Genomic DNA, 17,678 nt, shown 5'->3' with positions numbered 1-17,678 from the left:
CCTCTACTAATTGAAAGGTTCAGATGAGTTGGCAGATGTTAGCGTGTTAAGACACTTTTTGCGATGTTTGTGGTGTTTTTCTCGGTTAGTTAGTTAACATTAGATTGCTCGTATTAACTTTGTCTCCCTCCGCCACCACTATTTAGTCTGTGTGTGTGTGTGGCTCCTCCCCAGAGTTGAGAACGTGACCTCGCCCCACTGTAACCTCGTTAATATTCGGTGACACACACACACACACACGGCAGCGCACATTAGCGAGGTGAACGGTCACCGTCGGACACTGCAGCCGCACGCACTGCTGTCAATTAGCCGCTGCGCTAACGTGATTACAGCAAATTAAGTGTTTGTTTCTTGGTATTTAAATATCTCCAAAGTTGCCTTTCATGTTAGTGGCTGCCTGTTTTGACTCTAATGTGGTTTGTGGTCCCAGTCGCAGAGTAATTAAGCGAATCATTTACCCGCCATACGAGGCCGGGAGGCCGGCTCATTCAGTTAGTGGCTCTGTTATTGTGAAGGAACGGAAGAAGTTGGCCTGAACATTGCCTGTCATGATCCAATTAACCCTGGAACAGGCAGCCGAGCTCCCTGGATGAATAATTGTCAGACCGACATGTGTTACTTTGTGGGATTAGAGGGGGTTTGCAGTGAAGCACAGCGATGTTACAGTTGGGGGGGTGGGGGTGGGGGGGTTATTGTGTGGCAAAAACGGATATGAGCCACTTAGCAAAAGTCTCACATAATATAATCAACACCTGCTTAAGTCTATGATATGCTACACATATGTTTGCCCTTTTCTGTCTGGAAACCACTCGCTCTCCCACACCAAAGTCCATGGAGAAAATCAGTGATTTTAGCCTCACCCGCACACAGGAGCTGCGTGTCTGCTGCCTCGTGTGGTCAGTTTGTGTCACTGAGGTAAATCTGAATGAGGAATTTCAAACAGCGAAATTGCAGAATCACACTTTTGAACTTAGTGATGAAGGCAGCAGTGGATCAACAACTCCTGTGTGCTGCGATGGAGTTTGGTGTGGTTTCAGTTTATTTAGTTTCCAGACAGAAAAAAGCTGTTTTAGTCAAAATTTGAAAAATATAAAATCACCAATACAAAAACTAAATATTTCAGTTGGTAACACAATATATATAAATATATATATATATATATATATATACAATATATATAGAAATAAAGCTCATATTGTGTCTCACATTGGGTTTGGGTTAGGTTTAATTGAACTTAACTTGGATGTAACTTGACGGAAAGATTTTCTTTGGTCTCATTGTTAAATATTATATATATATATAATATTGTTATACATATATGAAAACTCAAATAAATTTGCCTACGCTCTCAGTCTTAAGTTGATTTATCACAGTTATTTATCGCATTTGCGATGAAAAAAACCTAACCTAACCTAAATAAGTTAAACATCAAAATAAAACACAAAAAAAGTGTAAAAACCATGTTCAGGTAAATGACACAGTAGAATATGAAGTAAAAGAGCAGCTGTGTGTGTTGCAGGTTGAACTTCTTCAGAGATGTTCCTGATTTCAGAGTGTTGGCGTGTGGAGGCGACGGCACTGTGGGCTGGATCCTGGATTTCATAGGTAGGAATTTATCCTTATCCTTCTTTGCGGTTGTTTTTAAGGATGTCATCGTGCATAAAAACTTTTGAAACTTTGCATGGAGGTCAGGTCTGGCGGAAATGCGACATTGTCATAGTTCCTGGATCTGTGCGTTGTACAAAGGCTCTATAACGCCCCCATAAGGTGAAAACTGAGCCAAAATTGAGTTTTTGTCGAATTTCCCGATACTTGGCGATGTTATTAAGATGTTATTGACTAAGACAAACAAAAAAGTCGACAGTAACCATAGCCTCAACTCAACAGGAAGTCGGCCATTTGGAATCTTGGCGTCCATTTTGGCGATTTCCAGCCTACGTAAATGAGCGAAGTCATTTGACCGTGTGCAGTCCTAGTTATTAGTTATTATTTTGAGACCAAATTAAAAAAAATACCGTCTTCAGCGTCTGATAATGTACAACACGTTAGAATGTAAAGACTCTATTTCCTTTTCCTTTTTTATTTTTGGTCTCTGAGCATCACGAAATTGCCTTTGTTTTTATTAGTTTTCAGAGACGCCCGCACTCTTGTAGTCCGGCCTGAAATGGTAAAGCTTACTTCGCCGTCTGTAAACACTTTCATTACGTCCCGAGTCTGGCGTATTCAGGGGAGGTAAAATGGGATGATTAAGAGAGTTGGAAAAACAACATATTAGTCGTCATTTGAGAAGGAGAAAAAAAAAGAATCACCTGGCACGCTCCCTACTCCTGAAGACGTGCTACTTCTTTGGGTTCTCATAAATTGCCTCAATTTTTTATCAATCAGAACAAGAGAGGTAATAACTGTGTGTGTGTGTGTGTGTGGGGGGGGGGGGGGGGGATGTGTCTCTTGAAATAGAATGTACTACTGGACGTTCATATTGACTTGTAGTTTTTTATAAGTGGCCCCTGCAAAATGGATTTGCTGCTTTGTTTTGTGCGTCTCGCGCCGTGTCGTGATATTTTGTCCCGTTGTTGTTATTGTCGCCGCAGATAAAGCCAACCTGGACAGGAACCCGCCCGTGTGTATTCTTCCTCTGGGCACAGGCAACGATCTGGCCAGGTGTCTGCGATGGGGAGGAGGTACTGACTGAAATATGTGGCCCTCGGTTAACCTTATTACATTATAGTTAGCTTTTACGTGTGGTTTAAAGGCAGGCAGAGGGAATTAGCAGCTGCTGCAAATGTTTCAGTGCATTTCTTGTGTTGAATCTGATTAAAGGTAGACTAGGTGATTCTACTCATTTGTAAACCACTAACTCTCCCACACACCAAAGTCCATAGAGAAAATAGTTCATTTTAATAGTCACGTGGGATTGTGTGATGGACTGACACATTGTCCCGAAAAATAACAGATTTTTGCTAGAGCTAAAACAATTAATCGATGAATCGATTATTAATCCATTACTAAATTAATCGACAACTATTTTGATAATCGATTAATCGGTTTGAAGCTTTTTTCATGATTAAAACAAGATTTCCGATCTTTTAAGCTTCTTAAATGTGAATATTTTCTTCATTTCTTTGCTCTGGATAACAAAGAAATCATTAAAAGTGAATCATTTTGGTTTGTGGACAAAACAAGACATTTGAGAACATCATCATTTCCAGGTTTGACGAACACCGATCGACATTTTTTAAGGTTTTCTGACATTTTATGGACCAATTAATTGAGAAAATAATCGACAGATTAATCAATTATGAAAATAATCGTTAGTTGCAGCTCTAATTTTAGCCACTCAACAAAAGGTTCACCTCATAAAATATGTGCCTGCCAAGTCTATGATAGCTTACTAATATGTTTGCCACTAAACAGTTTTTCAACTGCTCGCTGTCTTTGAAAAAATCAGTGATTTTAGCTCGCAGGGACACAGGAGCTAAATATAATATAAAATAATAATAATAATAATATAAAATATAAAAATAACACTTTTCATCTTCTGATTGGAGGCAGCAGTGGATCAACATATCCTGTTTGCTGTGACGTAAAATCACTGATTTCCTCAATGGTCTTTGGTGCAGGAGAGTGAGTGGTAACTGAAGTTAAAAAAAGCTTCTTGAGTGGACAATAGCATTTGAAGCTCGATTTATCAGTTGGGCTGATTAATTAGGCCACGATTATTATTTATTTATTAGTCAATCATTACAAATGACACATTTTATTTATTTGACAACTAGTTTCATCTGTTTTAATATTCAGTTTATCATTATTTTTACTTAAAAAACAGAGAGAAAATCAGCGATTTTACATCCCACACACAGGAGTTGTTGATCCACTGCTGCATCCATCACTGAGTTCAAATATGTTATTTTGTGGCTTTGGTGTCTCAAATCCTTTGTTCAGATTGACCTCAGGGACACAAAGTGACCACACGAGGCAGCAGAGGATCAGCAGCTCCTGTGTCCCTGTGAGCTAAGATCACTGATATTCTCTATGGACCTTGGTGTGAGAGAGTGAGTGGTTTACAAACTTTCCTGTCAGAAAAGGCTCTATTTTATAAACATCAGCACCTTAAATTAAACATTACATACAATTGTGAAAGGAAATAAGAAAAGAAAAGTAATCGGCTAAAAATCACTCACATAAATCAGTGAATTAACTCTGTGGTAACTTTTTCCTGTGGAGGCTACGAGGGCGAGAGTCTGCTGAAGATCCTGCGCGACATCGAGCACAGCGTGGAGGTGCTGCTGGATCGCTGGAAGATCAACGTCACGCCCACAGACAAGGAGGAGCGAGGAGACCTGGTGCCTTACAGCATCATCAACAACTACTTCTCCATCGGAGTGGTGAGTCGCAGCTGAATAATAATTATCACTCTATTCTCTCTAAATCACAAACCCACTGTTACAACATGGGTGCTCAATGTGGGGCCCAGGGGACAAATTTGGCCCGTTAAAAGGGATTCACTTGGCCCAAACGTTAGAGTATATTTAATATTTAAATATGTATGTATTTAATATGCTACTGTTTATGTTATACTCTGGCTTTTCATTATATTTCTACTTCCACGTTGTCTTCTACATCCATGTGTTATAATATGTGTTTGGTTGGCACCTAGACTGGTTTTATTTGTTTTATTTGTTTTCATTTTAATAATATAAAAGTACAAGTAAACAAATCAAAAGAAAAAAAACTCTCAGCATAGCAGCAGTCATCGTAACAATAAATTAAATTCACTTTTCCCTCGCAGAACAAGATTAAAATGATGTCAAACTGAAAAAAAACACCAAGAAATTCAACATTTGATGACGATATTAAAGGGATAGTACTTTTTTTTTTTGGAAAGTGTGGTAAAAACATGGCTGCCAGTGGAGACACCAGGAAAAACACATTTTAGTCACTTACTAAAAGGCTCGTCGAATAAAATCAGAATCTCACTCTCCCACACCAAATCCCATAGATAAAATCAGCGATTTTATGTCACAGCGTCACAGGGGTGTTGATGCCCTGCTGCCTCCATCAGTGAGTTCAAAATTGGTGCTCGGGTTTTAAATAAGTGGTGGACATTTGACCAAACGAGGCCGCAGTAGACCAGCAGCTCCTGAGGCCCTGTGATCTAGAAACGCTTGTTTTCTCTCTGGACTTTGGTGTGGGAGAGTGAGCCTTTTGAAACACTAGCCTTTTATAATCCTTTCACACAAAATGTGCGCTGATTCAGTGGTGACAAAGAGTCTCTGTTGCTTGTACAGGCCTTAAAGACAGGAGGCGCTGCAGAGCGAAACAGCAAACCATTCCTGAGTGTGTTATTAAACGTTGCATTAAAATAAAATAAAAAAATAAAGAAACACAGAGTGAGTATCCTGCAGTGACGGCCTAATCAGTCACTTTATTTGTTGTGATCACATTGAGTTTAGGCCTTTATTGAGATGTGCTCCAACCGCAACCGTCTGATCAATAAAGCGGCCTCGTTTGTGTTTGGCGCCGCTCCTGTCCATCTCCACCGTAATGACACTGATTTTACAGAGCTCATGTGAGCCATTACTGGCAAATGTCAGGGGGAAATATGGTAATTGACATTTGCAGGTGGCAGAGGAGGAGGAGGAGGAGGGAGACGCGGGTGTGCAGTGGTGGCTTTGCTGTACACAGGGACATAAGTGATGCATGGCCTCACAAATGTTAGTTGAATAACACCTCGAGCCCAGGGCCTCTAATGATGATGTCGGAGGATATGACATGACGGGGGCCTTGTTAGCATTGTGACAGAGGGTTACAATCAAGACCATATGATGCTCAACATATGTCGACGTGTACGAGGAGGAAGGAGCTCAAATAAATCTCCACTATTTCCACGCGATAAATGTCAAGTTACCTCATCCTGTCATTCAAACACGTTTCATCTAGATTCAGTGGAATTGGCGTTTAAGTGGCTTTGACATCGCTTCTTTATTTACGATACAAATACGAACAATGAACCACTGAGCTTTTCTCCCCTTTTTTGGACAGATGCTGTTTGATATTGAAGAAGAACCCTCGGTTTTTTTAACTGAACAAGAACTTAACTGGTATAATCGATGTCCTTAATTTTAACCATCCAACATAAGAATATTGCATAAGAAACAAATGCTATCCACAAAAAATTTAAACAAAATAAAATGTACCAGTTAACAGTGATTAAAAATAACACGTGTATTCAAAAGTGTAAAAGTTCAGCTCTACGTAAATTCTCTACGAAAAATTCGATTGTATGAGGATTGTATGGTGGTTGTATGACGATTGCATGACGATTGTATGAGGATTGCATTACGATTGTATGACGATTGTATGGCGGTTGTATGAGGATTGTATGACGATTGCATGACGGTTGTATGACGATTGTATGGTGGTTGTATGAGGACTGTATGACGATTGTATGAGGATTGTATGGTGGTTGTATGACGATTGCATGACGATTGTATGGTGGTTGTATGACGATTGTATGGTGGTTGTATGAGGATTGTATGAGGATTGCATTACGATTGTATGGTGGTTGTATGGTGGTTGCATGACGATTGTATGGTGGTTGTAGACGATTGCATGGCGGTTGTATGAGGATTGTATGGTGGTTGTATGACGATTGCATGACGATTGTATGAGGATTGTATGAGGATTGTCTGGTGGTTGTAGACGATTGCATGAGGATTGTATGGCGATTGTATGAGGATTGTATGACAATTGTATGAGGATTGTATGACGTACTGACATGTCTGGAAAACATATTTTATCCACCATTTTATCACATATTTGCCTGCGTAAGTCTCTGATAGCTCACTAATAGCTGATAGCTCACTCCTATATTATAGTATATAGTCCAGTACAGTGATGTTTTCTGCGTGAATGATTTCTCTTGGCTGCATCAAACTGAATCAAAAGGAAAAGCATCTTTGTCCTGACGGCTTCATGAAGTCATTTCACCCTCATGTTGTTTCTGCTGTAAGCGGGATTATCAGCCAGCAGATATGATTATGACAAATGAAGTTGTTTGAGGGAGGATTATGACGACGCTGAGCTCTCTCAGGATTCAAGTGTGATATCATATTTCATTCTCATTAATATGATTATTGTTATTCTTATTTTCTGTTTCTTTCTGTTGAATGTGACAAGTCAAGCTCATAATTACCTCAGAGATTATGCAGATTGTGTCCCGAGGTTTTCCTCCCATCTCACCTGTCTCTTTCCTCCACAGTCAAACAGACATATTTAGTGTAAAAATAACTTTTCCGCAAGTAATTTCAATCCCATTGGCCAGGTAATTGTCCCCCTCTTTGAATATCCCTCCGACCTAAGCATCTGCCACGGCTTCTTCTCCCGCGGGGAATTGATGGTTCCGTCCCTGGAGGAGGATGTGGAAGTGACGTGAAGTGTAATGATCTCAATCAGGGGCCAGGGGTGAGAGACAGAGCTAATCACTGAGACGCGCTCCACTACCATAATGCAGTCAGTCAGTCGCCCTAATGACCCCGACACTCCTGTCAAAGCCATTACTCTCCCCCCCCCCCCGGAGTGAAAGGCACATCAAACCGCTGGGGCCTCGCTCATAATTGGACTAAACTTTGAGCTATGAGAGGACATTACACACGTCCTGGATTAATTCTGGTGCCAGATTTTTGCATTGGTAATTATTTGAGGGCAGCTACAGGGGAGAGAGCGAGAGAGCGAGAGAGAGAGAGAGACTGGCCCACGACGGGGGGGTCAAGCCCTCAAAATGTAGATTGGTACGACACGTGTTGGTGTCGCTGGTTAATTCTGTGTTCATCACCAGATTAGAGCAGATTAGATGACACTTTATTGGTCAGGGAAATCCCCTTTTGGAGCAGCAAAAAGGTCAGAGGTCAAAAAGTACGAATAGAGTAGTAGAAAAAAAATTAAATAAAGTTATAACACATTTGAACTTGTTGATTGGAGGCAGCAATGAATCAACAACTGTGTCCCTTTTGATTTTCTTTATGGGCATTGGTGCAGGAGAGTGAGTGGTTTTACAAAGTGAAAGAAACTGTAAAATAAAAAAAAGTTTGTTTATCAATGAAGTGAAGCAGCAAACATATTCTTAAGATACCATAAACATGAAAACACTAATAATGTGACCACTTCATCTTTTCATTAAACAGATGTTTAACTTTTCTCCGCGTTTTTAGCTCATGGGGACACAGGAGCTGCTGGACAATGAAATGAATACCGTTTATTCTTAAAGCCAAACAATTCTGAGTCAAATTAAAGTATAAGAGAAGAAACCTGCGATTTTTTGAGCACATGACAGGTGTTTTTTTTACCACTGAAATCATACAAACACAGCGTCAAGTGCAGAATAACAAAGTGCTGCTTCCACTCTGTGCTGCTTGAAATCCTTGTTTACTGTTGCAAAGCCACAGAAGCTCCTTGTACACGTCTCGGATTATAGACTCCAAACCAAAGGGGAGACAACCTCCTCTCGCTTTTTGCTCTGGTGTTTGCAGCTATTGTCGTGTTTGTAAGAAAATCAAGTTACACTCGCTCTCTCACAAACATCCATCATCTCACCTTTTTCACCGCGGCTCGCGGTGGAAGCGCGAGGCGAGTCTGTGGGGAGCGTGGAAGAATCCTTTTGGTCTTCGGCTTACAGCGTCTTGAAGAGACATCAAGAGAAGCTCCATTGATTTTTCCCTCTGCCTTTTTGGCTCCTCCTAAATGTGTGTACAGAGAGTTAGCAGGGGGTCGTCCCTGTAGGTGCTGTTTCAGTGGTGCCACTCAAAATGGAGTCGGTCAAAACAGATTCAGTGCTTCAGTGGAAAGCAGCAGCAGCAGCAGCAGCAGCAGCAGCAACAACAAAAAAACAGGGAAAAAGTTCACATCAACTTTTCGCCCAAAACTCTTTTGTGAGATGTTTCCAGAGCTGGACGACAAGTGTTTGTCCACGATTTTCTTTTTTAGTGTCAACACTTACTAATTGTCTGCATACATTAAAGAGTTGGGTAAATTCAAGTTATTTAGTGAATCGTAGACTAAAATATGGTGTTTAAGTGTCGTTTTTATTGTTTTATGGAAGCTAAAAAAGTGATAATAATAAGTAGAAACTTATAAAGTTTGACCTAATGCTTCATTTTACTATTTATGACAGAACACACAGGCGATTCAGATATAAATAATATTATTTGTGCGCTGTGATCCAGCACTGCTAAAGAATAAAGACTGAATATAATACTCAAATATGTTTGTTATTTTTATTATATTAATAACAGGACGTGTGGCTGTTGTTATTATCGCGTTATTAAATTACATTTAGAGCGGCAACTAACGATTGTTTTCATAATTGTTTAATCTGTTGATTATTTTCGCGATTAATCGAGTTCTTGTTTGGTTCAGAAAACGCTGATCAGTGTTTGTCAAAGCTGGAAATAATGATGTTCTCCAATGTCTTGTTTTTGTCCACAAACCAAAATGATTCAGTTTTAATAATTTCTTTGTGAAATGGAGACAGGAAACCAGAAAATATTCTTATTTAAGAAGCTGAAATAGCTGAAAACTTCTTCCAATTCTAGTAAAAAAAAAACTCTAAAACCAAATAATGGATAATCAAAATAGTTGACGATTAATTTAGTCATTGATTTAATAATCAAATAATCATTGCAACACTAAGTACATGAAACATTAAATGATTTTTAGTGTTTTTATATTATTATTAGTAGTTGTTTTTATATATCTTTTTATTTATTTATTTTGTGTCATATACATCTTATTGTAAAGTATACATCATATCAAAACACTTTCACTTTGAAATTCTGTCTTTCACTGGTTCGTTTGACAATTAATTCACTTGATTTTATTATTGGCAAAATCACGTAATTCACATTTTGTCCGTTAGCCTTTAGAAAAAAATCCATCCACCCATTTTGGCCTATTTGTACGTTTTTCTATTGTTTTTTTCTCAAAGAAACAAAATTGTGTGTTGAATTTAGTCAATAAAGTTCTATTTAAAGTGCTTCCGGGTACTGATCGGGCACTGACAGACGCCCCCTGCTCTTTAAGAAGCAGCGTACCGTGGCTTTAACGACTGTAACCTTTTAATCATATGGATTTTCTTTTACTATATTTAAACCTGATTGTACGAGTTCACGCTCTAAGACTAGAGATAACAGTCTGAGATAACTGAGATGGTGTTAAAATACTGGTGAAGTGTCTCCGTCAGTCTCACCACGCACCAGCATGTGTAACATGGGCTGTATCAGCTTTAACACCAGCAGCTCCGACGTGGCTGTACTTTAATGCCTCGGGTCACACACACACACACACACACACACAAAATCAGAGAGGGAGAGAGAGAAAACAACTTGGTTGCCACGGCGTCGGCAGCTTCCTGTAGGTAAAGTCTGGAGCTGTGATTACTCACAGTGCGTTTAATTAATTAGCCCGTGTGGAGACGACGTGCTGTTCATCAGACTTTTCTGTCAATATAAGTACGTCTCCATCCAGCCCTCAAACCCTGATGCCCCGCCCCCAACACACACACACACACACACACACACACACACACACACAGTAGTATAATGTAAAGTATAAACCTTAAAGTTGATACTCGAGTAAAAGTACAAGAATATGAGCAGAAAATGACTTTGGTATTTTTTTTTGACATTTACTGTACCTAAGTGTGTTCTGATATAAAATTAAGCTGTGGCTAAAAAAACCTTTAGTTTAAGTTTGTAGATACATTTTTAAAGGGTAACTAAACTATCTAAAATGCCAAAAAAGTGGGCTGAGGGAGGGAGGGGGCGTGGCCTGGGCATGACCTGGGTGTAGCATTCCCACCAATTCCGCTCAGAGCTGAAGCGACTAATAATAATCCGCATGAGTCATGTGACCAGTCTGTGTGTAAAGTACCTTAAAGGTGATACTTGAGTAAAAGTACAAGTGTGTGAGCAGAAAATGACTTTTTTATAATATTACTTAAGTAAAAGTACTTAAGGTATAAGACAATTACTGTACTTTAGTATCAAAAGTCACTCTGATATAAACTGTACTTCAGTTTTAGAATTTGAAAGTATTAAAAACGTGAGTAGTTAGGATTGAGCCATGGTGGCTCAGTGGTAGGGTGAGTTGTCTTTTAACTGGAAGGTTGTGGGTTCAATTCCTGGCTCTGCCCGTGTATGTGTGTCCTTGAGCGTCTTCTGACGTCTTGTATTTGTCGTTTTCAGGACGCCTCCATTGCACATCGTTTCCACGTCATGAGGGAGAAACATCCTGAGAAGTTTAACAGCAGGTACGTTTCTGTCTGTTTTCGTTTGTCCTGGTGGCCGCCGACAGTACTGCAACCAGAACATCATCATTCTATTTATTTATTTTTTTTTAAATATCATTTTTATCTTTACAGTTTATATTTAATCAGGATTTTTGTTCAGCGTGACGAACACACACGCCTCATATTGAGCGTGATTGTGATGATGACCTCACATGTTCAGTACTGTATGTGGCATCTATGTTTCCATCAATATTTAACGTCCTCCTATACGTCTCCACTAGAGTCGTGGAGTAATTGTGCGCTGTAATTGAATTTGCTTGGCCAGTTTGACATCATGGATCAGTCAGAGTGATGACACACAGCCTCCTAATAATCCCATTTGTACTCATTATCATATTTTACCCCGGACTTCAACTGTCCGTCTGCTGCTCACACAGATACAGCGCAGGACAAGGTCCACAGAGAGGTGAAGGGGATCATTTAAAGGGACGGTGCAGGCTTTTTTAAGTCTGATTGTGTCACGTATTTACTTTTATTTTCCATCAGTGACGTCAGTGCTGATACTACAATGTGAAGTCAACAGACTGAGAGTGTCGTAGCTGAACAGTCATGAGCGCGACGTCCGACACAAGCATCGCCAAAGCCAACTGTAGATCAAAGTTAAAAAGACTTAAAAATACTACTTCAGGTTTCAAAATCTACTTATAATTTACTTATAGTTCTAAAAATCTACTTAAATTTACTTTTTACAAAATACAGACCTTTCCTACAGGAAACTGAAGTTTGTTACTTCCTACGTCACAGCACACAGGAGTTGTTGATCTTCAATTATGTTATTTTGTAAAAGTCGGAGTTTGAAATCCTTTGTTCAGATTGACCTTAGTGATTCAAAGTGAGCACATGAGGCAGCAGTAGACCAGCAGCTCCTGTGTCCCCGTGAGCCAAAATCACTGATTTTCTCTATGGAGTTTGGTGTGAGAGAGTGAGTGACATAGAAATGTAAGTTTCGCTCAGAAAAAGATGTCTCAGCTGGGAATATATATCTGAAAATGTTTCTTGTGGGTGGCTCATGTCCTCATCGTGTTATTTTGTGACTTCAGTGTTTTTCAGCGTCTGTTTTCATACAGAGTGAAGCTGTTGGATGGATGTTGTGATGACAGGATGATGACACAGTCAGGGACACGTTAACAGGAGAACATCCTGAGGCGGACACAGGTGGATCACTGCTAGAAAACACACCCAAAGTCAGGAAAGGAAAAGGAAAAAAGGATTTTTATTGCCACGTCAACGGCGTAGGAGACGTAGCGACGTGAACGACAGATAACAGATTTCAACAGATATAGAGATTTATAGAGACTTCTTGTCCAGATTTACAGCTTCCTGGTCGGCAGTTAAGGGTAAACTTGCCTTTTTATGCTTCTTACATGATGTAAAAGTGCGCGTATGTAACGTCTCACTGTGTTTTAAGACCCACTGACATTCATAAAACCTTTGTTTTATTTGACAAACTTATGGACACGCTTCCTGCCGAACCAGGGAAGCAGTGAATCAGCGTTGTTACAGACTCCGGCGCCAATTCACTTAAACATCTTGTTTGTTTTATTGTGATGTGTAAGCATTTCTCTGGATGTGAGGCTGCAGTTAAAACACCAGGGGGCAGTATAAGGACCAGATCTCCATAGATTTAAAGTACACAGTGAACTACAAAAACCTAAAACCAGCATTGGTGCAGTTAATTTTTTCAGTGCTAATTGGTGGTTTTCAAAAACTTTCAAGGGCCTTGATTTTTTTTTTTTTTTCAAATTCTCAAACTTTCAATGACCCATGTCTATTTAGGGCGGTTTTCCAAAATGTTCAAGGGTCATTAAAGTTTCTGAATTTGAAAGAAAAAGTCTTTGAAAACAGCCCTAAATAGCCATGGGTCATTAAAGTTTGTGAATTTGAATATTTTTTTCAAGGCCCTTGAAAGTCTTTGAAAACCACCCTAAATAGCCATGGGGCATGAAGGTTTTTAGTAGATATTTAGGTCCCATCCTAAGCTGTATCAGCACATTCTAGTCCTTGAATTTGAGGGAATTGGTCCTGGAAAGTCCTTGTATTTGATGTCAAATTCCCTCCAACATGGCAGCCGACCCCCCGTCATTTGCTTGTTTATTTCTTTGACTCAGATTCTCTTTTTTAAAAGAAACCTTTAGTGAAAAATGATTGAGATATTTTAAGAAAATGATTCCGTGTGTTATTTGAATCCACTCAATAATTCAGGAGGCAGAATGGCTTTAGGATCTCTCTCTATTACACACTTCAATAATGCATGGCTATAGTTCCTCAAAGGTAGCAGAGATTTGGTTGGATTTGTCCAAAGACATTTGGAGTCCATATCGCAAACTTATCACTGAGTCAGAGTTTTTTTTACCTTTTTTTCTTGAAGGGCCTTAAACTGGAGACACTGGAGGCAAAGTGTTTTTATATTTCCGACAGTTACACGTCTTGTTTTAAGATAAGATAAGATACGGTAGTCCTGTATTTGTCCCTCAGTGGGGACATTTACGTTATCACAGCAGCAAAGACAGTGAAGATAAAGCATTTCCACTTGTGTGAAAGTACAATATAGAAAAATCGGCCGATTAACCGATATTCATGTTAACATGTATTATGGGATATCGGTAAAAACACACAAAGATCCCTGGATATGACTAAAACCTCCTTGACTTCAATGCTAGCGCCCCCTACAGGTATAGATCTTTTTGTTTATTTATTTTTCACAAGGAAGAAAATATATCGGCATCTGCTGCGACATGAGCATGAAAAATATCACAAAAGAGACAAAAAGTCAAATATTCTACATCACAGAACTGTTTCAAGGCCCTTGAAAGTTTTTGAACACTGCCCTAAATAGACATGAGTCATTGAAAGTTTGTGAATTTGGAAAACAATTCAAGGCCCTTGAAAGTTTTTGAAAACTGCCCTAAATAGACATGAGTCATTGAAAGTTTGTGAATTTGGAAAAAAAATTCAAGGCCCTTGAAAGTTTTTGAAAACTGCCCTAAATAGACATCCCTTGAACTCACTCTTCCACTGTTAGTGTGCAGTATTCTCATAAACAACTAAAATAGTCTGTCCTTTATGTAAAAATATGTTTTATGCTTGAATGTGATGTATTTTTTACATTTAAACATCAGTTTAAACATCTGTCCTTCATCTTTCAAGGTCAAATTGAATGGACAAAATGAACCAAATGTCAAATATTGAACGATGAGGTTTTTACTGTGACAGCAGAGATGACTCCGTATGTTTCACACACATTAAATCTATACATTTCCTCAGTGTTTGACCTTAAAGAATTTAAATATTTAATCAGCTTTAATTATCAACCGCACAACATCATGTAGCTTTATGTTAATTATGACGTGAGAGGGGGAGGGGGGGGTTTGTTGATGAAATGTGGGGGTCACACTCCTCCTCCTCCCTCCTTCTCTTTCTCCTTCTCTATCCGTCTTCTGCATTTGCACCTCGCGGTGATTACCAGGGTGAAGGTGTGAAGATTTGACACTCGGCAGATAGATTCATTTACTATCACTGCCGGACCTGGAGGTGATAATGAGGTCGAGGATTAAAAGCAGACAATCAGTCGGGTCCGTGACGAGGGCTCAGCTCTCCTCCATCTCCTCGTTAAAATACCATACTGTTTTATTTATTTATTTGTTCTCGCTGATCCTTGTAATTACACACTAATCTCTGACTTCACGGGGACGAGGAAACAAGTATAGAACAGAACGAGAGAGAGAAGGGAAAACTTTTCTGTGACCGCCGCAGACTCGGAATCTGCAAAAGTTTTGTGTCGTATCAGGTTTTCATCCACACGGAACCCGTGGCTGTTTTTGGTAAGATCTAAAAAAAACAAAAAAAACATCTCTAAACACCACTCTTGTGTTTTTGTGTGTAAAACCAATACGCAACAAAATCAGGTCCTTGAATTAGAGGGAATTGGTCCTGGAAAGTCTTTGAAAAGTCAAAAAGAATTTGATGGTCTGTAGCTCTGTAGGTTTTCAGGGACGGACTTTGCCCTAAACCAGGCAAACACTCTCAAGTCTCAGGGCCGCTCTAAGACTTTACGAGGCCCTAAGCTAAATTTGAGCCACCCACAAAACACATTTTATTTAATTATTTACACTTTTGTTTTTATAATAAGGATGAGAATTACATCATATCCTGTCACCTGATTACCAGAAAAAAAGATCATTAACAATGAGCTTCTTTTCTCCTGAATCATGAATTGTGATTGTAGAGTTTTTACAGCAGCAGCAGCAGCAGCAGCAGCAGCAGCACAGACGCCTCTCAGTGATCAAACACAGCACAGAGAACGAGTGAGGACGCAGGGTTAATGAATGTCACACAGCAGTGACTGAATCATGAGGGGGGAGACACACACACACACACACACACCCACCCCCGGCACACTGGAGCGTCCGTGATTTAGGTCTGATGGTTAATTAGCCGTGTCATTCTTGACTGGTAATTGGTCACTAAATCACAATTAAAATTGCCAAGTGTGTTATTACGTGATTAGAGGAAGATGGACACTCAAATATCAAGACCTCGTCTTTTTTTTGTTACACAAGTGTGGAAAGAAAATTGGAAAATGGAATCGTTGGATTGTCCCGTTGTTCTAAAAAAAAACAAAAAGATGTGCTATTAGTCGAGACTCCAATCAGCAGGTACTCCTGTGAAAATCTGTTTTAAAAAGTTGATAAACACCATTATTATTTCACGGGGTTTATGCAAAATTCAAATATCCAGACTGTAACCATTACATCGTCCTGCAGAGGGCGATGTGAGCAAAGCTTGTTGTTATGCGAAGTCGGTGCACAGGCCATCGTTCCGAGTTTAAAATGTTCAACACGTAAACGCAGTCAGTGTTTGGACAATCCACCAGCGGCCAAACAACTCTGGGGTCAACGTCTCCTGGAGCGCTTGGGCGGTTGTTGACTGGTTCAGAGTCTCATAATTGTCCTTGGTCTTCTCCTGGCCTTCAGTGTGGTCTCTGTGCTGGTCTACGAGTGCCAGGTTCCAGGTTCACCCTGCACCCTGAACACTTTCAAGACCTTCTAAGAGAAGGAAAGAAAAACTCCAGATCCCTTCACATCACAGACATGTGGATTCACACTGGGACACATATCTTTGCTCGTGCGTGCTTCTCATCACCGTCACAACTAGACCATTTGCAATACCTCGAAAATTCAAAACCTCTGGACAGGCGATCTGTCCGGTGTGTGACTCCGCCTTTCACCCTGAGTCAGCTGAGATTGCACTCAGTGAACATTTATTACTCCATAAAATCCAAATAAATGCAGGTGGAACTGAATGTCGTGATGGATTAAGATCACAGATATCCTCCGCAGTCATTACATATGACGACAGATCCCCAGGTAATCCTAATCCCGTGCGATTAGGGCATAAATGACTTTGGTCAATTTCAGCAGCTGTATTTTTACCTGCATGTTTTGGTTTTGTCCATCGCTGCAGCGCCGCCGTGATATTTGCTCTGCAAACACACATCTATTCTTGACATCTAACACTGTCAGCACACACACACACACACACACACACAGGGCTCCGGCTGTGCTGCGTAACCATCCCGGGTTAACCTTTCCTGGAGGCGCAGGGAAGCCCAGGCATGGTGGCGCTCTTTAGCATAATGAGTGAGTTCATCAAAGCTGTGGTGCGTGTGCTGGATGTGGGGCCGCGGGATTCACCTACACACACACACACACACACACACACACACACACACACACACACACACACGCCCATATTAATGTGTGTGTTTGCATGTATACGTGTGTGTGTGTGTGTGTGTGTGTGTGTGTGTGAGAGAGAGTGATTCCTGCCGAGCTGGGAATGAAGGGCCACAGGTGACGGAGCTCTAAATGACTCTCACACACACACACACACACACACACACACACACACACACACACACACACGCGTATGTGTGGTGGACCTCAGACCTCATTTAAAGATGAAATCGTTTCTGTGACCAAAGTGTCGTCTATAATTAATGATCGCTTGTGTGTAATTTAGAGAGATCTCACCTGTGGCCCTGTGCCCAGCTCAGTGGGAACACACACACACACACACACACTCCCCTTACCTTAACCATAACAACTGAAAGACAAGTGAATCTTCAAGTTTAAAGACAAATATAATAAGTTATGTAATGTTTTATGATTCTAACCCTTTCATTACAGTGTTACAGTCACAAATGATGTGAATTATTTTAAAATATTTACGTTCTTTCAGTTTTGCTGCTGAATTGAGAAAATAGTAACTTCCCTTGTGTTTGTGTGTTTGTGTGTTTGTGTTGTCCTTGTGTCGCTCGTTTTCCAGACAGAAA

General features: G+C 40.1%; 1 protein-coding gene across 2 annotated transcripts in view; it reads left to right on the top strand.

Annotated features, from left to right (window-relative positions):
• Positions 1 to 17,678, top strand: part of dgkb (diacylglycerol kinase, beta) — a 68,229-nt gene that overhangs the window by 30,161 nt on the left and 20,390 nt on the right. For both annotated transcript variants that reach the window (XM_058647867.1, XM_058647866.1), the window contains 4 exons: positions 1,520 to 1,605; positions 2,592 to 2,681; positions 4,225 to 4,385; positions 11,241 to 11,305. In XM_058647867.1, the coding sequence (XP_058503850.1) occupies positions 1,520 to 1,605; positions 2,592 to 2,681; positions 4,225 to 4,385; positions 11,241 to 11,305 (402 nt within the window). The remainder of the gene's footprint in view (positions 1 to 1,519; positions 1,606 to 2,591; positions 2,682 to 4,224; positions 4,386 to 11,240; positions 11,306 to 17,678) is intronic.

This window comes from Solea solea, chromosome 13, assembly GCF_958295425.1.
Source record: "Solea solea chromosome 13, fSolSol10.1, whole genome shotgun sequence".
In the NCBI taxonomy this organism is placed as follows: domain Eukaryota; kingdom Metazoa; phylum Chordata; class Actinopteri; order Pleuronectiformes; family Soleidae; genus Solea; species Solea solea.
This window is presented reverse-complemented; position numbering and strand designations above follow the sequence as displayed.